This window comes from Vigna unguiculata, chromosome 9 (assembly GCF_037176805.1).
Source record: "Vigna unguiculata cultivar grain cowpea cultivar isolate G323 ecotype 2 chromosome 9, ASM3717680v1, whole genome shotgun sequence".
NCBI lineage: Eukaryota > Viridiplantae > Streptophyta > Magnoliopsida > Fabales > Fabaceae > Vigna > Vigna unguiculata.
Genome location: NC_140800.1, coordinates 46,305,475 through 46,330,012, shown reverse-complemented (window position 1 = coordinate 46,330,012; position 24,538 = coordinate 46,305,475). Strand labels below are relative to the sequence as shown.

At 33.5% G+C, this 24,538-nt stretch overlaps 4 protein-coding genes and 1 non-coding gene across 6 annotated transcripts; 3 read left to right on the top strand and 2 right to left on the bottom strand.

Annotated features, from left to right (window-relative positions):
• The first annotated feature begins 2,239 nt into the window (after positions 1–2,239).
• LOC114162402 (ribosome-binding factor A family protein) lies at positions 2,240–4,214 on the top strand. Its single transcript, XM_028046272.2, has 4 exons — positions 2,240–2,627; positions 2,732–2,905; positions 3,360–3,563; positions 3,753–4,214. The coding sequence occupies exons 1-3, from the start codon at positions 2,286–2,288 to the stop codon at positions 3,498–3,500; spliced, it is 657 nt and encodes a 218-aa protein (XP_027902073.1). The 5' UTR covers positions 2,240–2,285; the 3' UTR covers positions 3,501–3,563; positions 3,753–4,214.
• Positions 4,215–8,066: 3,852 nt separating this feature from the next.
• LOC114163997 (amidophosphoribosyltransferase, chloroplastic) lies at positions 8,067–10,225 on the top strand. Its single transcript, XM_028048446.2, has one exon. The coding sequence runs from the start codon at positions 8,171–8,173 to the stop codon at positions 9,872–9,874; it is 1,704 nt and encodes a 567-aa protein (XP_027904247.1). The 5' UTR covers positions 8,067–8,170; the 3' UTR covers positions 9,875–10,225.
• Positions 10,226–11,218: 993 nt separating this feature from the next.
• LOC114164684 (FMN-linked oxidoreductases superfamily protein) lies at positions 11,219–17,011 on the bottom strand. Of its 2 annotated transcripts, none has more exons than XM_028049431.2 (10): positions 16,704–17,008; positions 16,501–16,617; positions 16,176–16,412; positions 15,472–15,700; positions 15,139–15,377; positions 14,376–14,648; positions 13,917–14,198; positions 13,213–13,333; positions 12,539–12,708; positions 11,219–11,768 (listed from the first exon to the last, which is right to left on the bottom strand). In XM_028049431.2, exons 1-10 carry the CDS (start codon positions 16,938–16,940, stop codon positions 11,670–11,672), a joined length of 2,004 nt encoding a protein of 667 aa, XP_027905232.1. In that variant the 5' UTR covers positions 16,941–17,008; the 3' UTR covers positions 11,219–11,669. The 2 variants fall into 2 exon arrangements, 1 of the variants encoding a protein (XP_027905232.1); XR_014984639.1 differs by lacking the exon at positions 11,219–11,768 and adding an exon at positions 12,815–12,902 and having other exon boundaries at positions 12,571–12,708; positions 16,704–17,011.
• A 160-nt stretch (positions 17,012–17,171) lies between these two features.
• Positions 17,172–17,255, bottom strand: TRNAL-CAA (transfer RNA leucine (anticodon CAA)). The gene has a single exon. It is a non-coding gene; the product is annotated as a tRNA-Leu (tRNA).
• Positions 17,256–21,538: 4,283 nt separating this feature from the next.
• On the top strand, positions 21,539–23,284 carry AVA-P1 (ATPase, F0/V0 complex, subunit C protein). Its single transcript, XM_028049432.1, has 3 exons — positions 21,539–21,741; positions 22,154–22,439; positions 22,800–23,284. Exons 1-3 carry the CDS (start codon positions 21,666–21,668, stop codon positions 22,930–22,932), a joined length of 495 nt encoding a protein of 164 aa, XP_027905233.1. The 5' UTR covers positions 21,539–21,665; the 3' UTR covers positions 22,933–23,284.
• The last annotated feature ends 1,254 nt before the right edge of the window (positions 23,285–24,538 follow it).

Sequence of the window (24,538 nt, the reverse complement as noted above, 5' to 3'; positions counted from 1 at the left end):
TAGAGTCAGAATACACTGAAAGCCCTAACACATAGAGGGAGAGGTAGAGGGAAAATTCTGTTCACGTTTTTCATAGAGCTGTCGCAGTAAATTCGGCGCTGCGGATTCGTTCACCGTTGGATCGGGCTGAAATTTTTACAGCAGGTTCGGAACTCATTGCTCTTCATTCTGACCGGTCGGATCTTTGATACGAGGTCTGAGTTGGGAGATATTAATTTCGCACTGCAGCAGTGATTTGTAGAGGTTTTCCTCTCTTGTTCTTCTCTATTTGAAAGCTTTGTTGCTTTGTTATTTGGTTGGGTGTTGGCACTAATTTGTGCTATTGATTAAGACTCTTTTGTACTCTTGTTGATCATAGTGAAGCTATTTCTTTGGTCTGGACGACTCGTGGTTTTTACCCTTGATTTGAGGGGTTTTCCACGTTAAAAATCTTGGTGCCTTTATTTGTGCTTTTGGTGGTTTATTATTGCTGCTCTTTGATTATTGCTCCTCATAGATTCTTGCAAGTTAGGGGAAATTATATCCGCTGCATTCTCTGGTATATTGTTTGTTATTGTTTTCCCCATCACCATGTACCTTCTTTCAATCTTCTCAATTTTTTCTTTTCTTTCTAGGAAGTGCTTAACTTGACTACTACAACTTGCAAATAGCAGTCAAACTTACCCGGTTATCCCTTTTTCCGCAGTGAAATGCTGAACTACCTTAGACGTCAATAATGATGGAGGAATCAAATAATAATGGTTGAACGTGCGTGGCAGAAAGAAAGTAAGAACAACAATAATGATACTCAATAATTAAGCGTTCCAAGATGGTGATTCTCGCCGTACAATTATCGAATCATCTATCATAATGAAAAGTGATCAGTTATGCTATGAAGGTAACATAAAAACGCACAAAAATGTGACAGCTACATAGTACCTTTGGAGCTTTTTCAAATTTTCTTTAGACCAACCGTTAATTTCGTTACATGACCTCTGATTATGTGAGTTCAGAGAAATCGAGAGGAGAAAAGGAAAAGAAAATGATGAAAAGGAGTTGAATTTGTGAAAAATGGTAATTGAAGATTGAGAAAAATAAAATGTGAATGATAGTTAGAAAAAAAGTTAGGGTGCGGAGGAGCCCAGTGTTGGAGGGAAGGGAAGAGAGGAACACGTGAGATGGGGCCCACAGGAAAGAAGAGTAATGGAACATATCAAATGCGCCCACGTGACCTTGCCCATTGCATTTCTATACATACTTATTCTTTATTTCCCTTATACTCAAATTTAATTTTTAATTACAAATTTTGCCCACGTGATCTCATATATATATATATATATATATATATATATATATATATATATATATATATATATAAGATATCATATTATTTTTAATTTTCAACTTTAAGACAAAATGGATTTATAGATATTTCTTTTTATATTATTTTTCTTAATTACTTTTACTTAATATGAACTCTTTAAGTCTACACTTTGCTTCTTCTTTTTTACAATATAACTATAACTAACGAATTATCCATAGTTTTGGCTAATTTCTTGAATTTGTTAATTTTTATTTCATAATAAATAGATTAAAATACTGGTTTATACGAATATTCGAATGGTAGCAATGAAAACAAAAACATGTGAAAGAAATATTGACCCGATTGAAGAGATCGTTTAGATAAGTGATAACAGAAAAGATTCTGCGATGACAATAGTCAGATTAAATTAAGGATTATATATCAACTATAGTGGAAGAGATTTGAAAAAAAAAACGGAAAGAAAAACAGATTTAAATTGAATTAAGTGTGGTATTGTAAAATGTATTGTAATTTTTTTGCCATGTATAAAATTCCTACAATTTGAAGTAAAAAAATGAAATACATTATTATTTATATTGTTCAACATCGCTAATATATATTATAAGAATCATCTTCGAATAGCCGGTTCAATAAAAAAAAAAAAAGTCAGTTAAGTGTTTTAGTGTGTATATTTTGGATTATAAAATCTGTTTTGAAAAAAAAAAGTCCATCCATTTTCATGATCAGGGCCTTGGCTACAATTTGGGCTACAATTCGGCCCGCTCCTTCTTTCACCTCCCTTTTTTCTCCCTACATCCCCATAAAATTTGTATTTCTTATTTTTACCCCTACACCAGTCACACCTTTTTTTGCCATGTATAAAATTGGTAAAGCTTATAATTGGGCTTTGTGTTGGGCCGGGTTGAGAGATTAAAAAACATGTTGCGTCTTCTTTGGTTGCTACCTCTGCATCTAATCTTCAAAGAGCAGTGTAGTGATAGCAATGTTTCACCCCGCAGTGGTTGCATCATGTCCCTGTCCGAATCCTTATCCTTGGCGCCATCACTTCCCCGGCGCCGGCGCTGCCGCAGGCACAGTGACGGTGAGGGTGACCCCAATGCGAATTGTGAGAGGGATGGCGGTGGTTGGTTCCAGAATAAGGTGCATGGCCAATCCCAGAAGAGTCCAAATGGTGGCCAAGCAAATAAGGAGAGAGCTCTCTGATATGCTCCTCACCGACAAAGTGTTGCAGTATGCTATTCTTCCCGAAACTTCCTTAGGAGCCGACCGTTACCTCTCTTCCCTCACCACAATCACCGATGTCCAAGTCTCCGGTGATCTCCAGGCATCTTTCCTCTCTCTCTCTCTCTCTCTCTCTCTCTCTCTCTCTCTCTTCAATTCCTTAACCGCTATTCAATGCTTTCCTTACTCGCCAAACATCACATGTAGGTGGTTAAGGTTTTTGTCTCTGTTTTTGGGGATGAAAGAGGGAGAGAAGTAGCCATTGCCGGCTTGAAGTCAAAGGCTAAGTATGTCCGCAGTGAATTGGGGAAGCGTATGAAGTTGCGCTTAACTCCCGAGATACGCTTTATTGAGGATGATTCTTTTGAGAAAGGAAGCAGGGTATGCGTTCTTACTTGTGTGTTTGTGTCTGTCGGTACAATTGCAAGATCCTTTAGTTTTCTTACATCCGTTAAGGTTGTTTATTGGTCGGTGACTAATCCAAAACCAAGACCTTATGGTTGCCATTTGAAGCCGTATCTGATTGTTTTTTTTGCTACTTTACTTTACATGGTTTATACAGCAATCTGAAGTGTGCATAAACTGGTACATCATGTTTTTTAATTTTTGGATTTTTTGATTTGGGGGACGGGGGTGTTCCTTGGACCCTAAATCTACATTTTTTGCTTCTCATGGTGGAATTGCGAGTCTCATAATTCCGAGACGAATTTAAATATCTTCACCGATGAGGCATCCTTTCATGTGCATGTCATTCTTTTTCCAAGTCTCAGCAAATTGTAGGTGGCCACTCTGAGCTATAACTAATCTGATGCATCCACAACACTGTAATTTTCAGGTGATTGCAATATTGGATAAAATAAAGAATGAGAAGAGTTCAGGGAATCAAAACAAGGAGCGGTTGGATTCATCAACAAATGAGGATGACGATGATTGGGATGGGGAAGATCCTGAAGAAGGTGTCATTTACGTGGAATAGATGCCCCTAATGCATTAGTACACTCACTGTGCCTGTTTGGGACTGATCTTTCAATCTTGATAGGTATGTTTTAATGAACCTATGTCAAACAGCTGCATCTAGGGATGTTTTAAGCACTCTTGTCGAAGAAAAATAGTTAGTCTCAAACTTTCTGCTAGGTTTTTGTGAAAGCTACATACATATATGCTTTATATTTATATCCCTAAGATTGCTCAATTTCATTCAGTTATCAAATGGATTACTTGTGTGCAGTGCTCGGAAACACATAACTAAAATGCTTGGTGGAAACATGCTGTTCTAGTGTTCTCAAGTGGAATATCATCTGAATACAAAGACCTTGCATTGTCAACCCCGAAGTGATGTAGACCAAATTTTGGTTTTTGGGTTTTCTCCCCATATATCACTTAACCCAGGATGTCAGTATACAAGAGGATTTGCTGTGTAAATTCTTGTTTCTTGCTTTACTTATTCTTGCAAATGGAATTTATAATGCTTTCTATTGCTATCCAAATTTAGGTGTCTTCAACAACTAGATCCATGTACATGTGATTTTGGTTTCTTTCTTTTTACATGGATTTCGTTCAATTTTGTGGGTCATTGGATAGCAGTACATTACTCCCTCTTGTTCCTGTTAGACTAGGTTGTCCTCTTGCTTGTTCCTAAGTGAAGAATGTTACAGTTGAAAGAGGGTTTCAAGAATGTTTTTGATTGAAACTGGGTCTTTACGGGCTTTATGGTTTATAAGAACAAGACAACGCATTCATCATAGTTGTTCTAACTTAGTTCAATCCATTCACCACATAACCATATCTGGTTCTCGTACAAATAAGGTCTGTGAAAACTGGTTTTGGAGTTTTTGAGGTGCCCCTCAGTTTCTCTCCATCGCTTGGTTTTACCCGTCAAGGCATTATTATTATTGCAATAGAAAAGAAAGGAGACAAATGCTTCTTTTAATGACCATATTATTGATATCAAATTTTTACTAATTATTTTAAATTGATTAAAATAATGTGAGTGTCAAGTTTAATGCTCTACTTAAACCTTCCACAGTTAATAATGCAATCAAATGCTTACAATAGTGTCCTATAATACTAAAAGGGAGAGTTTGAAAATGTACTCCCAAATAAAACTCACCTTCGTAACAACGATATTTGTGAAATATAACGGCCAATGAATAGCCGAAAATCTTGAGAAATTTATGGGTTGTTTTTTTTCAAATTATAAATTTGCATTTCTAGAAATATATTCGAAGGAATACTATGATCGAAATGTTCACATTCTTGAAAATATTTTCTAAATTCCGAATTAATTAAAACAAAAAATAAAGAAATGAAGTTATAAGAGAAATTAAAGAATAACTTGACTTGTCATGGGAATATAAGTTACTCATGTCCTTGATACACAAAATAAAATCATGTAGAATCAAGAGGATAATGTGAGAATAAAACATGTCTGGAAATAGTTATATAAAAATGATAAAAAAGAAAATGGAGTTCCATATTTGTAAAGATAGAAATTGAAATTGGTGACAGAAACGTCTCCTTAATGATGAAAATGGGAAGTGGAGTGGGTGTTGTTTAAGTTTATCCTTTATGGTCCTTATGTTTGTTACCCATTTCTCTTGGCCACGGGGCATTGGAGAACTAAATACCAAAACATCTTTATCACAACATTCTTATTATCAACACAGATTCTTAGCAGGGAATAGATTCACTTATATAATCTATACATAATATGCTTCTTAATGGAACATCATTATACTATTAATATATTTTAATTACATTCTTAAATAATTACCCCAAAATTAATACAGAATGTCGCGTAATTTTTTTATTTAATCTCACATCTTTTGTGGTTAATGCATGTATTTGGTTCGGAAATCATCAAAATCAAGTGGCGATGGAGTTGAAGGTAGGTTCTGATTCCACGTTAATACAAACTTGTCGTGTATAAATTGCATATTTACTCCCACAATTCCACCTTTAAGAGTTATAGAATATCATATCACGTTTAAGATATTATTTACTCTGAAAAAAAGTTATAATTTTATATTTAAAAAATGTCTTCAAATTATATTTAATAATTTTATATCATTTAATAATTCAGATAAAAAAGACAGTTCAAATTTTCTTTTTTTTTTTAACAAAGCAATCCCGTACGTTCATCTTCATCGACAAAGCAAGAATCTAATCTCATTCAGATTCGAATACATGGTCAACGGTCAGTTTCGTTGACAAGGAGATTCCCAATGTTAGTGTTTCACATTTTATTTTAAGACAGACAAAACATCTCTTCCTATGCTATATTCGGAAATCAAATAATATTAAGTTTCTACCAACAAATCTAAATTTACGAAGTAATTTTACTTTATTATTTAATTAATATAATATTTTAAAGTGTTTAACTGTAAAACTGATTAGTTAATACTTCATTCTAATATAAAATTGGAGCTTAACTTTTCATCTTAAGTTAAACATAAATCTGCTAATTAAGAATCTTTTATATTATTATTTAATTTCAAAGTCTCAATTATATATTTTTTATTATATAATAAAAAGTATTTTTCGCTATTATAATAAATCCAGCTGATGACTAATAATAATAACATCTTCTGGTTTATTAATATCATCTTGATTTATTTGATAATAACAATATGTTCTTGAGTTTATTTAGATATAAAATAACATATCTTGATGGTTTAGTTTAAAAGTTATCCCATCACGTAATATATGTTATATCACGTGAGCACACATAATATAAAAATTAAACTTTGACTTAAACTACACCATAACTAAATTAACTCAATTATGTAATCTTTTTATTAAATGACAACGAGCAAATTAAAATTGGAAATCCACCGAATTGCATTGCTCTGATTCTGACGTGTTATTATATAATAATAAAATACTTAATGCGTTGCTGCGTAAGGAAGAGGTAGAAAGAAAAGGTAAAATAAATGGAGTGAAAAAGACATGGGATTAATAATGTTATAAGAAAATAAAATTAAACAAGGTGAGAAAGACATTAAAAAGATAATTTTTTCTTAGTTTCTTTTTTTATATATATAATTGAAACATTTAGTATCATGGATTAAATTTCCAATTCACATCTATTTGAAATCTAAATAATTTTTAAAAAAACTAAAATATTTATCTTAGTTGAATATGAATATGATTCTATCTCAAAATTTTAAATTCTAATGCATAAGGTAAAAAAAATTATACTCATAGTTTTCGTCTTAATTAAAAAAATCTTAGTTTTTACCTATTATATACAGTAAGTTAAGATATTCTTGTTAGGAATCAAAGTGTGAGTCTAAGTTTCACATTAACTAGAAATAAGAAACTAGAGCACTATATAAGAATAAAGATTCATGAACCCAGTGCCTTAAGGTTGTGGGTTGAGAGTGATGTAAATGTCTGATATAGTTGAATTCAGGTCTTATTAGTGTTTGTTCTCTCCCTCCTTAAAAACCTATATCAGAGTTATCCAAGTGTGAGTCTAGGTCTCACGTGACTAAAGATTAGAAAGTACTCCTTAAAAATCTAACAATCTAGCAAATAAAAAATGTTATTTTTTTTATTCAGCAATAATAATAATGTTTAAATATTAAAACATGAAACTACCCGTCTCTCGGAAAAGATATGCATTATAATTATTTAACAATGTCATTAATATCATGCAATTTGTTTCTGCTTTTAATTATAATATTCAAATTAAAAATGCTGTTGCCTTTTCTTATAAAAGTAATCACTTTTTAATTTGAATTAATTAGATCATTTGATCTTATGAAGAGCATAAATGAAAAAATATGACATTTTAAAAATTGAAATAATTAAGTTAATCTAAAGATGTAATGCTTGAATGAAATAACAAGAGGGGAATTAAAATTGAAAATGCAGCGAATCGTGTCATTCTGATCATGAACTCTGACGTGTTGTAGACATTGGATTATCCAAAAGACAAGAAGTGCTTAATGAGAACATTAAGGAGTTATCCTACTTAGACATACGTGGGTACACGAAGAAGTAGAACGAGAAAAAGACATGTGATGGTAAAGTAATAAAAATAAATAAAAGATCAATTACAATTTTTTTGGGTTTTCCATTTTATCTAAACAATATTAAAATTAAATACTGTATCTTCCATGTTTAAAAAACTAATTTATTTATTCAAGCCGTTGTACCTTTAAAAGATATTGATTTTAATTCTTATCTCTTAATTGAATCAATAATTGTTACCTGTAAGAAAACTATATCATTATTGTTATTTTAATAACAAGGATATTTATAGTAAAGATATAATTTATATCACCCTAACTGAATTATCTTCATATTTTATATATTATAGCGCGTCTCGAGAATTTATTTAAAATTACACGATTGACTTAAATAACGAAAAGATAAATAAATAAATAAGTTAGACTCACTCGTACAAAGTTAGTAGATAGCAATAAAAAGAGAAGGATATTATCGAAGGAGAAGAATAAAAAAATAAGAATGATTAGAATAAAAAAAGAAGGTGGGGAATATTGGAAATGAGAAAGGGTGAAAAAGAGGTGTTTGGTGGGTCCGTGTGAACAACTAAGAAAGTGTTTGTGTTTTAAATATCAATACCTTAGTCTGGTTTCTTCTTCTTCTTCTTATCGTGCTTCTGTTTTTCTTCTTATCATGGCCGCGTCTAATCTCTCCACCCTCTGCTCCTCTTCACACTCCAAACCCTCTTTCCCTTTCTTCAACACACAAAGCTTCAGCGTCAACACTAACACTCTTTTTCTCAACACCACCACCAACTCCTTTCAAACCCTTCTCTCTCATTCCACCCGCTACACTCTGCCTCTCCCATGCACCAAAACCACAAACACTTTCGCCTCCTTCAATGATGACGAAAAGCCTCGCGAAGAGTGCGGCGTTGTGGGCATCTACGGCGACCCAGAAGCCTCCCGTCTCTGCTCCCTCGCCCTCCACGCCCTCCAGCACCGCGGCCAGGAAGGCGCCGGCATCGTCGCCGTCGACAACAACGTCCTCCACACAGTCAACGGCGTTGGCCTCGTTTCTGACGTCTTCGACGAGACTAAGCTCTCTCAGCTACCCGGCTCCTGCGCCATTGGCCACGTCCGCTACTCCACCGCGGGACACTCCAGGCTCTGCAACGTCCAACCCTTCGTCGCCGGCTACCGCTTCGGCTCCGTCGCCGTCGCGCACAATGGAAACTTCGTGAACTACCGGTCCCTGCGCGCCAAACTGGAAGACAACGGGTCCATCTTCAACACGACCTCCGACACCGAGGTGGTGCTCCACCTGATCGCCACCTCCAAGCACAGACCTTTCCTACTGAGAATCGTGGATGCCTGCGAGAATCTGAAGGGCGCGTACTCCCTGGTGTTCCTCACGGAGGACAAGCTGGTGGCCGTGAGGGACCCCTTCGGGTTCCGACCGTTGGTGATGGGAAGGAGAAGCAACGGCGCTGTGGTTTTCGCCTCGGAGACATGCGCGCTGGATTTGATCGAAGCGACGTACGAGCGAGAGGTGAACCCGGGTGAGGTTGTGGTGGTGGACCACACCGGAATCCAATCCCTCTGCCTCGTGACTCATCCGGAGCCAAAGCAATGCATCTTCGAGCACATATACTTCGCGCTTCCCAACTCTGTTGTCTTCGGGAGGTCCGTGTACGAGTCCAGGAGAAAATTCGGGGAAATACTGGCCACCGAGAGCCCCGTCGAGTGCGACGTAGTGATCGCGGTTCCTGATTCCGGGGTGGTGGCTGCGCTTGGCTACGCTGCAAAAGCTGGGGTTCCCTTTCAGCAGGGGTTGATAAGGTCGCACTATGTGGGGAGGACCTTCATCGAGCCCTCGCAGAAAATAAGAGATTTTGGGGTGAAGCTGAAGCTGTCTCCGGTGCGTGGCGTGCTCGAAGGGAAGAGGGTTGTGGTGGTGGATGACTCCATTGTGAGGGGCACCACATCGTCCAAGATTGTGAGGCTGATAAAGGAAGCGGGTGCCAAAGAGGTCCACATGAGGATTGCGTGTCCACCCATTGTTGGGTCCTGTTACTACGGCGTCGACACCCCCAGTAAGGAGGAGTTGATTTCCAACAGGATGAGTGTGGAGGAGATAAGAGAGTTTATTGGGTCTGATTCCCTCGCTTTTCTTCCCTTGGACACGTTGAAGAGGTTGTTGGAGGATGATGCTCCTAACTACTGCTATGCTTGCTTCTCCGGAAAATACCCTGTTCAGCCGGAGGAACTTAAAACCAGCAACCTCAATGAGTTTGATTGGGACGATGCTTTGAATGGGAGTTTGAAATCTATTGAGAACGAGGGTTGGGTTAGAAACCAGGAGGGAGTGTCTGAGAATAAGATTGTTAGTGTCTGAGAAAGGGTAATGCTTCTGTCATGTTCTGTTTTGTTATGTTGGGTAAGTGTAAGCTAAGTGGGAATTGACCGTTGGGTTGAGTAGATAAATATGTCAAACCACACACCACATTACTACTACTACTACAAGCTATAACTATACTATACACAGTAATCTGAATTCCCAAAAACCCTGCTTAATAAGTACCCTTTGTTGGTCTGCAAGTGTGTTAAGATATGCATATATGGAACTCTCTCCTTGTTTAGAATTGGAGGGACACACCAGATTAAATTCTGAAGTTATGATTTTTGTCAATGTAGTTCCTCAAATTACTCAAATAGAATAAACTATGAAACATAGTTGTTTCAAACATTTAAGGGACTGTTAATTTTCTATATCTAAGTATATAACACTGCTTGAGAGGAGAAACTTAATTATGTTTTCATACATCTTTAAACCAGTTGTAACCTTTGATTTGTTGTTATGATTAAACTATGTTTTAAGATTTGACAATGTGCTTTGTTGGATAACTACAAGGTCATAATATTAAAAGTAGTTTCTAGTGATAATCAATTGGTTTTGTTACCAATGGCATCGCCTTATTCCTTCAGTATAGACACGGGCGGGATGTCGCATTTTTTACAACTTTGTTCATACACGGCTTATTAAACAACATCAAAATAACGAAATAATAACTAAAACAAAATAGTCTCAATCCAAAACGCAAAAGGTGATGATCCCAAATTAAAAATAACTGTTGTTGTGTAACAGGAGAGAACATCTCAATAGTAACATCCTAGTAACTTTTTGCAGCCCTTAATATTTTCTATTTTACCATTTATTTTTACTTTTTCCTCATAATTATAAAAAACTATTATTTGTAAAGAGATAGTATCTCAAAGTAGGAAGGAGAATAATCTCTATCCAAGAACATAGAAAAAATCGCGCTTTACAAAAGGTGAGGTCGATCCCAATTTAAAAAAAAAAAAATGCTGTTGCATTGGTGGAACATAAAAACTAACGAAATAATGTCTTTACGTAGAACAGAGAAGCATCTCTACCCAAAACAGAAAAAAATAAATCGTGTAAGAACACAACGCTTATCCAAAACAAAAAATAATAACTTTTATTTCAAATTTTCCTCAAACAAAGAAAAGCACGTGCAAAAAAACTAGTGATTTTCCTTTGTTTCCATGTTATAAAGCTTGTCAGCATATTAAAACCTTAATTCATTCGTGTCGTTCTATTAGTGCAGTCAAATTAAGTATTGTGACTTATGAGGACACTTCACGAATAGCATGGTACCACGAATAGAATGGTCGATGACGCGTGTGATTGATTCACTTTTTCCCCACCAGCCTAGAATGAAAGAACCGATAAGTTTATATAAATTGAAACACATTTAAGCATGGGTCACTTCCAATGTAAATTCTCTCCAACCACCCCAACACATAAATGAGTATTGCGAGCACAAATGTCAAAATTGACCCCAGTCTAAACCTTCGCATCACCCTAAACAATTAATGCTTACACTTCAAATGTCAATTTTTATTAAATGTGCAGTCTCTTAGTAGAGAGGACTGAAACTATAGAATGTGGGTTGAAGAATCAAAGTCAAAGTCAATGATGAACAATTCCACCAATGAAACAAATAGATAAGAATGCAGCCTAATGTCTCTTCAGCATTTTCCAGCTAACACGGGGCAGAAAGAAATAGGGAAAAGCATCAAATAGTCAAATACACACCACATGTCTCCTCATGAGTCAGCAGTTGTTCAGAAGAAAAGGGTTCTCATCAAAATTAGCATCCCCAGAATTAACCATTTTCAGCTCTATCGTATGCGTTTGATTTATGCTTTGGTGCAAATGTAAACCCATCAGGAACCTTACCGAGTAACATCTCTGATATTCGTATCTGTGCATGAAAAGTAATATGTAAAATAAGAGGAAAAAATATATATGGGGAAAAATATATGAAAAGTAACATGCAAATTAAGAAAAAAAAAAATGGAAGAGCACAGAACAGAGTACTGCATTAAATTTATTGCCACAGTACAATGTTTTCATATTTGTAGGCTTATTGGTATTTTTTTCCTTGTCCTAGTCATACTCCTTTTTTCTTTATAACTTTCAGAGGTGATGCAGCGCAATAGCCGAGACTATCAGTTAATTAGTTAATGTATATAAATTAGTGACCTGGCTTGAAGGTTTCTATACATGCCAAAATCACCTAAGGAGAGATTCTACCACTTTTTGTCAGTAGGTGCTACCCTTCCCCATCTTATCTCCAATGCAATCATTCGTAATCTTATCTAGTATGTCACACTCATCCAACGCAACATTCTCATCCTCAACTATAAAGCCTTTAGACCAGCCAAAACATTAATTAATTATTACCCCTATTTGCACAATTGAAGATAACTTGAAAGACTATATGATTAGAAATCATTAGATAAATTGTAAGACTGTAAATAAATAATTAGCAAGTGTTCCTAGTCTCAATCTTCATCTTTCACAAGAAACATTTCCTTGCCGCCTAACATCCTATGTTTAATAAAAAAAACATGTTCTGCTGTTTGAAGCAGCACATGATAGAAAATGCCTCTCCATGAACTCAATTTCCCTAAAGAAATTAACTGAGAGAGACTTGAAATTAATAATTTGAAATGAAAGGGAACTGCATACCCAATCAGCAGCAGAGTCTGAGGCCATTAGTGTCTCAAGCTCATCACGACCATAGTAAGAAGGTGGACGCCAGTTTAACCGTTGAGGAACTACATCCAAAAGACCAACAGGTATATACCTGCAACAGTAGCTAAGCCATTCCAACAAGAACCGCCTTGTTCTCTCAACCCCTGCAGTACAATATAAAAATAAAAACTTCACAATTGGGAAAAGGGGGTGAAAGAAGATAGGTACACTTAAAAACTGGGGAACAAAAGCATAAACAATAACACTTGCTGTTAAAGTTTGATTATGCACTATATATCCATTCATGCAAGCAAATTTGACAGTCTCAAATGACACTCCAAAGCGACATGTTCCTAGCCTACAAGCACAATATAAAAAATAAAACTTCACAATTGGGAAAAGCGGGTGAAAGAAGATAGGCATACTTAAAAACTTGGGAACAAAAGCATAAACAATAATACTTGCTGTAAAAGTTTGATTATGCACTATATATCCATTCATGCAAGCAAATTTGACAGTCTCAAATGACACTCCAAAGCGACATGTTCCTAGCCCAAAACAATCGTTGCATCCTTTGCACTAGACATTTAAATCCCTCAACAGCTGCTTTTGTTTTCTTCATTTTGCAGTACGCAACTATCGTAATTATATCACAGCAGAAAGTATACCTTTTGTGTCAGAACCCCAGTGTTCAAGACCAAAATTCACAAAATCTTTGAGAATATTTAGCCGCTCGCCAGAACTGATGTCCCAATGTCTTTGTTCCTTGATCTCCGTAAATATCCAAGGCTGCACACCACAGCCATTAGTTAATACAATTAAGAAAATGTCCAGGTCAGAATCCCATAATGCTACCAATGAAGACAAATGACATGATATTTATCACACAGAGAGGGTTTAGTTCATTTTGAGTCAAAACTACGTTTTAAATTTTAAGAGACCATTTTAAGTCTCACTATGTTTTTGCAATGACAATCAATAGGAGCCAATGTCAGTCACTTTCGAAAGTTATACTTTATCTTCCACATCTGTTATGCAGACATGGTCAACTATATGTTGCTATTTTTAGAATGAAAGAAAAGATAGGATTGAAAATACTTTTCCATAATTACTTTCAATCCCAGTTATACAATGGCAAGATATTATGAAATATTTACAATACATATGAATTCAAGTCAATACTCATTAACTTTAGAAAATGAGTTAATTATTATACAACAAATATCACATAAATCTTATATCTTTTGTATATAATAAAAATTATTTTTAATAATAAAACAATAAATCCCGCTTTCAAAAAATCTCAGGTCAAAATATTAGTACTCAAACTAAAATAAATGAGATAACGGTCGTTGAACCCAGGTATACTTACTTTAACAAGTGCACCACGAGCAATCATGTCCGTAGCAAGTTCAGGGCATTCAGTTCTGTGCTTGTTCCAGTCTACAAATGAGAAAACATCTCCATTCCCCACTACTGGCAATGTAGTAGGGGCTTTCTTTGCACACTCGTATACATAGTCCCAGTTAGCAAGCTTGCTATAACGTTGTTGACGTGACCTACCATGTATTGTCACAGCGCTGGCTCCCCAAGAGCCAATGTCTGCTATCAGAGAATCAATGCGGTTCTTCCCTTCAAAATAAGCAGTCCGTACCTAGTTCAATAGATAAGGGATTTGTGCACACTTTTAGAAAGCTCGTTAAGGAGTTTTAAGAAGTATGATAAGACACTTTCTTTTTCAATCATAGGTGATATGACCAAGCTCAAAAAGTTTCAGAGCCAAAAGACAGAGGATGACAAATCATAGAGTCCAGTATGGCATGTCAAATACCTTGATAGTTATTGGTTTATCCACTGTACCCGAAGCTGCTTCTACGATACCTTTCATCCGCATTGGTTTTGTTAAAAGAGCTGATCCAGCACCCCTATTCACAACTATGTCAATAGGGCAACCCATATTTATGTCAATAAAATCTACAGTACATTCTTGCTCTATTAATTCAACTGTTCGTGCCACAATATTTGGATATGCCCCACAGATTTGTACACCAAACAAATCTTCAGATGAATGTCGTCTTAGCAATGCCCATTCTGACGCTTGACCCTATAACAAAGTAAAATCAAAACTAATAGAACGTAAATACAGCTTGGCCGTAAAAGAAAAAACAGATGGTTGGGAAAGAGAATACGAGTTATGGAGAATAGAACATGAAGGATCAGAGAAAATGTATCAAGTTCTACGTTATTGATTTTATATCATCATCAGAACAGAATTTTGGGCAAACATTGAGTTATTGCTTCCAAACTTAAGGAGTTTACATTGAAAAGCATCCCTTCAACGTTATCTGTCTATAGAGGATATAATCAACTTGATAAATTAAATTTTGGGAAGAAAAGACGGCAAAACCAAACTTTTTGGGAGGTGCCTGAACCCATATCACATTACCCAAGTTACATCAAGCACTTGGTAAAACTTTCACAGTAGCAAATACGCCAGGGAACAAACTCCGGACAGAGGGTATACATTATACAGAAGATGAAAGAAAGAAAAATTATTTAAATTTAAACCATTCAGAAAAAATCCATATAGTTACCTCCAAAAGATTTGCGCACATTGCCATTTCACCACAAGTCACATCAGCACCTAATACTTTGCAAACTCTCCGAAAAGGGAGATTGCCAACAGTAGTTAAGGGTGCAAGATACAACTTCCTCCTGAAATCAATAAGCTTCTTCTCACGCGAGTGAAGCTTCAGGCTTAGATCAGTTTCTGGGACTATAGCATCAGCTTCAGATTCGGTGCATCTTCTTTCAACAATTTTCTCAGTAACACCTATTTCAGAGATACGAAGTCAAGTTACACAAACTGGACATATTACACAAGTTATATCAATCATCAACTGCAACAACTATAGTTGAACTAGGACCTTCATTTTCTGACTCCTTAGGACCACAATTTTCTTTAGTTTTTCTTCGCTTCAGGGGACAAAGTTCATCAGATTTAGATTTTCTATCTTCAGCAGGGCAGTCCAACTTAGAACCTGAGTCAGACGTAACAACACAAGAGCCACTATCATCAGAATGATCATACTTATTTGAACCAGTGTCAACTCCCTCTTTATTTTCCAAGTCATTCCTTTTTGACTTTGACCGTCCCTACAACAATTTTTAAAAGAGAGATAGTTTGATCAACATGAAACAGAAATAACTGAAAACGAATAGGAGGTTAGATGTACATCAAAGCCACATTTAGTGATGGACTATGACCAAAGGGGAAAACTAACAATAGCAATTTAAAACCAGAATTTCATAACTGTTTACACTTAGGAAATAAAAAATAGGAGCATGATAATCACAATTTACATGGGAATTGAACATTTGAATCCACCCAGTTAAGTTCAAGATAGAAATCTTCAAGTGCCACAAAAATACATCTTAATTGAGTAACTTGCTTGAAAGCCAACAATGTAACAAAAATGGCAAGAAAGACACACACTTCTTTATCCTTATTTAGAATATAATTTATTCCCCAACAACAGGTAAAACCGTCATCTTTGATGGCCTTTTGGAGAAGAAAACATGGATGAAACATGCATGAAACACAACGAAAAGGAGAGAATAAATAAAATACCAGGAGGCCGAGACTTTTGAGTTTGGCATCTGCCTTGGAGAAGTTCATCTTATTTTTCCACAAAAGCCTTTGAGTATCCTTCCTCAACCCATTCACCTCGGAACTATTCTCCAGACCATTTCGATCGCCAGAAGGCACACCACCTTCATGCGTATTCAAAAATCTACACGCTATGCCATAAGGGCAGGATACTCCATATTTAACGAACGGGCATTCTCCTTCAAGATCAGACGGTTTCTGCAGATGATGATAACTAGTAGTTACATAATCGGAATCAGTTCGTAAACAAACCAATGCCGGAACCAAACAACGAAGCAAGACCTACCTGCGCCATGAAGCCTTCCAAATCATGGCTCGAACGACATTTGTCTTTATAAGGACACGAACTAACATCCCCCGTCTTCGCAATTTCGGGACATAGGTTTTGTGCCGACTTTTGTCCCTGTAACGTTCAAAAGTTTCACAGCAGTTTGAAAATGCGGAAAGAGATTGCATTTGCGGAGGCATGCAAATGAGAAGTTGGCGTACCTCAAGACGTTCGCGTTTGAGTTGGCGCTTAGACTTTGTCTCCATGGCCAGAACATAGTTATTGTTTTCGGTGGGAATGGAAACGTCGTCGTCTGGAGCGGAAGACCGAACCGGAGGAGGGCGGAGGAATTTCTTCTTGACGGGGGCTATGGCCCTGGAGACCAGTTGCTCTGGGGTTTGGTCGGCGGCGACAACCCCTGAGACAGAACTTCCTTTAGCACGTTCCTCCTCGTCCATGGTGGGTTAACCGCTTTGCTTTGCTAGGACAGAAAAGTAGGGTTTAATGAAAGAAACGCAAAGAAAATATCTGTCATGTCTTGTCCCTTTGTAAAGAGAAAAAAAACGAAAAAGAAGTATATTGAAAAAATAAAAATGAAACGGAAAGAAAAAATAAACTTTGAAAAGAAAAAAAAAACGAAAAAGAAGTATATTGAAAAAATAAAAATGTAAACGAAAATAAAAAAAAAATGTCAGAAGTGGGATTTGAACCCACGCCCTCGTTAGAGGACCAGAACTTGAGTCTGGCGCCTTAGACCACTCGGCCATCCTGACAATTTATGATATTGAAGTAAATTTTGTTTATACTTATCATGTTACTATGTTCAAATTCAAGCTTTATGTCATGACTATGTGAGGGTGAGAATGTATAATTTCTTAGGAGATAAATTTCAAAAACTGATAAAAGATATAAAAGAAATGCACCATCTAATAGTCATTAAATAATTTCTCGTAAACAATAATATTTAAACACTCATTTTTTTTCTAAAATCAATATATACCAATTTTTATCTCATACTTGGAATATGTATTTTCTTTTTCTCTTTTTATCATCCTACTAGGTGTCTAGTCGTATGTATCTAGATAATGTATTTCTTTTTTCAATTATTTTGATTCAAATTATTTGATCAATTATAATTTTTAAGCCAAATTAGGAGTATCATATTGTTCCTTTGCTTATTGTATGCACTGGCCGAACTTACAAGTCACATGGAGTTATGAACCTGGTTTTTCTACTTTTAAACTAGAGAGATATATTTAGTGGAAAATTAATATAAGAAAAATGTAATGTTATATGAATTATGTTTTTTACCGTAGTTGTTTTTAAAAATTTTAATTATTGTATTTTAATTATCTGTGACAAAACTCAATCATTCATATTTATTCATTGATTTCATAACTTTATCTTCATTGTAATCAATTAACGTGTATTATATATATTAATGAGCCAATGATAATTACAATTGTAAATGTACGTAAAAGAAAAAAAAACTAATATCATTTAGAAATATAGATTTTAAAAATAACGATGTGATGCAAATAGTGAGCATGTAAACTATTCAAATTGTTATTTCTTATAAAATCTTATATTCGTATTCTTTATATACTTAGTTTATGTCTCCTTTATTTGGTTTTATGTCTGTTATGATAAATTATTAGATATGATGAATCTGAGTCAGACATAGATTTTGTGACATACACGTACATGACACTTGTAAGACTACTTGAGTATTATATAATAATGTGGCTGGATGGGAAGGAAGGAGTTTTAATAACTTGAGTTGTTAGTAAATTATGTAATATATCAATTCATTTATTTATTGTTTGGAGATATAACTGGCTTACAATTTTGTTGTTGTTTTGTTTGTTTTCTTTTCTTTTTATTTGTGATTGTCTAATTGAAAACCGGAAATATGTGTTAAATACTTTATATATTTATGCCTTTCTAAAATATTAGTGAAAATATATGTGCATTTAGATTCAGTTTTTGTATGATAATAAAACTAATAAAAATATCATTATTGTAATTATAAAATTAAGTATAAATAATTATAATATTTTTAATACAATTCGTTTTTATTTATTTGTTAAGTAATTTTTTAATTAAAAAAAGTGACCAAATCGATTAAATTTAGATGAACGATTACTTAAAAATTATTATTTTAATTATAAAAATTTATTTAAAATATATAATTGAGAAAAACTATGGAAGAAAAATCATATATATGGTACTTTAACTAATATTAATAAAAATAATCCTACTAAACTGAACATTAACATGAAACTAAAATACAACTATCAAAACTACCCCGTTAAGATAGAGTTAAGTCTAATATGAATTCCATTTTCACAGTGTCAATTGTTTTTTCCAAATAAAATAATAAGTTAGTTTCTTATATTTTTAAATGAATTGGAAGTGTAAAAGTTAATAGATTAAATAAAGTACATAATATATAAACTAATAATGTTTTTACAATGATACAAATTTTTACGTTGAAATTATTTAATATATTTAATTTTATTTTGGACTCAAAAAAAAATCATATATTTATTATATTAAAAAAATTATATATTTTTTAATATGCATATATTATATATTATATTTTATTATTGTTAAGATTAACATATCATTATATCAGACACGTATTATATATATATTCGATATATATATATATATATATATATATATATATATATATATATATATATATATATATATATTGTATCTCTGTATTACAGTTGCAATACATGTATTTGTACATCATAACTACCGTATTATTAATATAACATAAGGAAAAATAAACAAGACAAACAAATATCACAGGATTTGTTTTTATTTATAAGATGGAAAGAAAATAAAGTTTTAAGGGCCAAGATGGAAGACACGTGTTTTTGCTTCATCATATCTTTTAACTATATTGTATTTATAAACAAACAATCAAAGAAGCGAATAGAATTTTAGAACGAGATTTTGGATATGGGAAAGAAAAAGTAGAAGTTAATGGCTTTAAAAACTTATATACATTTTTTGTTGTTAGAGAAGGAAACAGATATATACTTTTACACATGTCTATTAACATCCTTTAATTCGCAAATTCACGTAATTTTCTATTTGTTTTAAACTATAATATACTACTTAAATTCAACTTAATATCGAATTCAAAAAGTCCAAATCTATAACAATATATAAAGGGAATTTTCCTTTTTTGTCCACATTTTCGAAATACTCGTTTTATTTTTTAAATATAATAATTCATTAAATTTTTTAAAATTGACTGTTACTTTTCTATAACAATATATAAAGGGGATTTCCCTTTTTGTGTCAATATTTCAAAATACCCGTTTTATCTTTTAAATATAATAATTTATTAAATTTTAAAAAATTAACCGTTACTTTTATAAAATTTTTATAAATTCGGATGTCTTCTTCTTTATTTATTAATGGTTATTATTTCATCTGTTGTCATATATTTCACTTCATTTTTAATAAATATAATTTTAATTTATATATTAACTTAATAACATTACAATATTATCATATATAACACGCATATTTAAAAAATACATACACACAGGTGTGATAGCGCATGTGTTTACGCTAGTACAACTATAAAAGACTTACATTATTTACACATTTTATAAGTCACGTACATTATATATTTAATAAAATAACTTTGTAATATATAAGTAATTTTATGAAGTGTTTGTTAAAATTAATTGATGAATTAATTCTATTAGTGTTTGTAATATATAAGTAATTTTATGAAGTGTTTGAAATATTACGATGAATATGATTTAATATAATTTAAAGATTTATTGGTTATTATTATGAGAAGTGATAATAAAATAAAATAAAGATAAAATATAAATCAACTTGATGGACGTTGGTTTATAAAAGGGATTGAGGTTCTGTTTATAGCCATAATGTTCTTTTTACAGTAACTCATCACGAAAGTATGAAAAGAGAAGAGAAAGACAAAGAGATAGATTGAAAAACGTGGTCAAATTTGAAGAACACATATTCACCTATCTCCTATAGATCAAGGTTAGTGCTCTGTTATGTTTTATCTCCCATAGATTAAGGTTAGTGTTCTATTAACGGTATGAGAATTCTAAATTTTAAAGACACCCGATTGTTTTAGAGTGTTGTATTGTTTAAATGTGTGTAATTACTTTTAATATTTTATTTATTTTATTTAAAATTTTATTTTTTGATTTAAATTTTAGAGAACATCCTTTTATATATTTTTTTATAACTGTTCTCTTTCTCTTTTTATAAGTTTTCATTTGTGTTGTACTATTATAATTATTTTTAAGATTTTATTAAATTATTCGTACTTGTATTCGATTCACTAATAATTGTGAATAATAAATGATTTTTCGCAAAAGAAAATCTGATAAGTTAAATTTTAGTTATGTTTATTTAAAAAGATTAGATAACTTTTAGTTTTAAATAATTGATACGAAGTTAATATTGTCAAGTTACTTTAATATATGATAAGTGTTTCGTAAAACGAATCATTAAACAGGATGGTGATATGAAATTAAAAAAGAGTGTATTTTTATACATGGCTTTCACTTTTGGGGTTGAGTTTTTGCTCAGAGCTGTAATATTTTATTTAAATATAGTTATTTGTTAAAAAATCAAAATGAAAAGTATAGATAGTGTGATGATTAAAAATATAATGAAATATTAATCGGTAATTTTTATTAAAACAGATAAGATACGTTTGAAGATGATATACATAAAAAATTCTTTAAAATGTCACAAGTAAAAGTATCCAAAACAACTATAATTAGTTATTGTCACAAGTAAAAGTATCCAAAACAACTATAATTAGTTATCCAAGTTTGTTATTATTCTCTTTTCCGAAAAAATTAACGTGAATTTTCGCAAGGATGGAGACTAAAACCTAGAACTAGGGGATATATAGTCGATGATTGGGATTGGGCCTGGATCTAGTTGGAGGCCCATCAGATTAAGAGTATTACAAAAACGGGTTATTTGACCCGTTTTCTGAGATTCAAGTCGGGTACAAAACGTGTGATTATAAAGGGAATAGACGTGGAAATCCCACGTTTTCATCACGGCAACAGAATCATCGAGACCCTCAGAGATCGGTCTCTCCCGAGATTTTGAATTTCTCAGATCTATCCGACGTCGTTGCAGATCCATCAACGCTCATGGCTGGTTTCAGCGGTGATGAAACGGCACCGTTTTTCGGCTTCCTCGGAGCCGCGGCTGCCCTCGTCTTCTCCTGTAATCCACTCTCTTCGTTTCCCCATTCACTTCGATTAGATCCGTGTCTATGGTTTCATTACTTAAATAATTATTTTGTGAATCTCACTTTTAATTCAATTTTTTGTTTTATCAGAACCGTATACATCTTCCTAATTATGATATTCCTTTAGGTGTATAAGGTCATGACTGTTAAATTTGGAACAATTGATGTTTGAGATTCACTTAGTTACTGCAAATAGTCAAGTTTAATAGTACGAAATCTGAAAATTGATTGATCTGTGTCTGTGAGGAAATCGGAATAATCTCATTTACAAAGAGTAATTTCTGATGCTTGTGAAAGTGATTGATCGAATCTTAGGGTTGTTCGAATATGAAGTGATAAGATTTTAAGCTTATTAGGAATTTCTTTTCAAATTTGAATTGTTGACAGGTATGGGAGCTGCCTATGGCACAGCAAAGAGTGGTGTGGGCGTGGCTTCCATGGGTGTGATGAGACCTGAGCTAGTGATGAAGTCCATTGTTCCTGTTGTTATGGCTGGTGTTTTGGGTATTTATGGCCTTATTATCGCTGTTATTATTAGTACCGGCATTAATCCCAAGGCCAAATCTTATTACCTCTTTGATGGTTACGCACATCTCTCCTCTGGTCTTGCCTGTGGCTTGGCTGGGCTATCTGCTGGCATGGCTATTGGTATTGTTGGTGATGCTGGTGTTAGGTATAACCCTCTTCTACTTCTTTTCTGATATATCACTTGTTTCTTGTTTGCTGATATTTTAAGGTCTTATCTTATAGTATGCAACATTTTCAACTCTTGGATCCATCAACCCTTGCATAAAATACATTGTACATGCATTTGACGTCATTGCCCTGTTTCCTGCGTACGTCTTTGCATTGCTGAACCATTCCTTCAGGAAGCACAGTTCAATGTGTCTCTACCCTTTTCAACTTTCAAATAACACATGGTCCTTCATGGAATATATATCTATTTGCGTTTTGTAGCATTGTATTTGTTGTTGGATTTGGTAGTTGATTCTCCTTTTGCAATATTACCGATTGAATCAATCTACTTCTGCAGAGCCAATGCACAGCAGCCAAAACTTTTTGTTGGAATGATTCTCATCCTCATTTTTGCTGAAGCTCTTGCCCTTTATGGTCTCATTGTGGGTATTATCCTGTCTTCTCGTGCTGGCCAGTCTAGAGCCGATTAAGAAAGGAGTTGTGCTGCTAAATATTCTTTGACCACCCATCTGTTTTAACCTCCTTTTAAAGGGGGTGAGGGAGGTAATTATTAGTTGTTTCGAGATTAGCTATGTTCAGGCAGCATTTTCAGGCATTAGCAGTTGTGTGAAAGTTCAATTCGCCATTCGTGGTGTTTGTTTGTATAATTAGGTCTATCTTTACTTAATAAAGCTTCCTTAAGCTTCCTTTATTTTTTTCTTTATTGATTGTATTATGCCATATCATCTGACCTTATATATGATTTTTGAGCTGTTGGAACTGGTGCATGTAATGATTTGGCTAGCAATGCAAACGTATTTCATGGGTCTTTCCATTTTGGAATTGGTTATAGCTTTTTTCTTATGTTAAATAATTTTATTGTTCATGGTTAGGTGAAAAATGAATCGTATAATTGAAAGAACTGAAATGAAAGAAACAAGTTACTATTTACTTGTTTATGCCTGAACAAGGTTATGCTGATCTCTGATCAGGTACCGGATAGATATCGATGCAGTGCAACTTAACTTCTAAGAACTGAAATGAAAGGAAGTTACTATTTACTGGTAATTATTAAACAAAAATGGAACACACTCTAGATAACTAGCGAGAGTCCCAGTAATGTTATTTTCAGTCAATTGAGTATTACAAGTGAGCTGTAATATGCTTCAGTTGTTTGTCCTTGATTTAATTTTCAACTACGGTAGCTATTTGTGCACTTTTTCAGTCTGGTTGAAATTGGTGAAATTGGTTTAATTGGTTTATGCTTCCTGAAATATTTACTTCAGGCAATTTCCCATGTAATTTGAATATGGTTTCCATTAGTTCATCTTTAAATTAGTAGATTTCTGCTATCGTATCCGAAGCTAATACTGTCGGAGTTAGTTTATTGTTAAAACTTTAATCAGAATTCTTGAAATAAAAAAATTATTTGAAATATCGCATTTCACTGCATGTATAGAGATGTTCATGGTAAATATTTCAAATCAATCTAAATCTATATTTGCATTCATAGGTTAAACAATGTGTTAATGTCATGGACTTGAGTATAAACTTACGTACGTAAGGTTTTCTCTCACATAGTTTTCTTATATGCGAGTAAAATAGTAAATAATGTAATTGTATTTAAATAATTAATTTTGATAAGTTGGTTTCGTATTGTCAAACCACAAATCTATATCAACAGTTTGATTATAGAAGAAACAAAATAATCCAACATTTCTGTATTTCAAATGGTTTCTTTATTTTTTTATCAGTTCAATTGAATTCCCCTACAATGAGTTGGGAATGATTGTTTTTAAAGATTGGTTTTATATTAAAATTAGATTTGTATGTTATCAATACGTTGGTGACTTTGAATAAATAGCATTAGCCGTCAATTTTTTCATCCGTAAATGAGATTTATTATTTTATTCTTTTATTCTTTAAAATAAAGTATTCACTTCATAACTATCAAACTCATCTACATATATGCATTTCTTATTTGTTTTATGAAACTCACTCACAAAATCTCATCGCTAATTTATAATTATATTTATTTTCTTCATCATGACAGGAATACAGATTGTGTAATGTTTTGCTAATTGAGCATGAGACCTT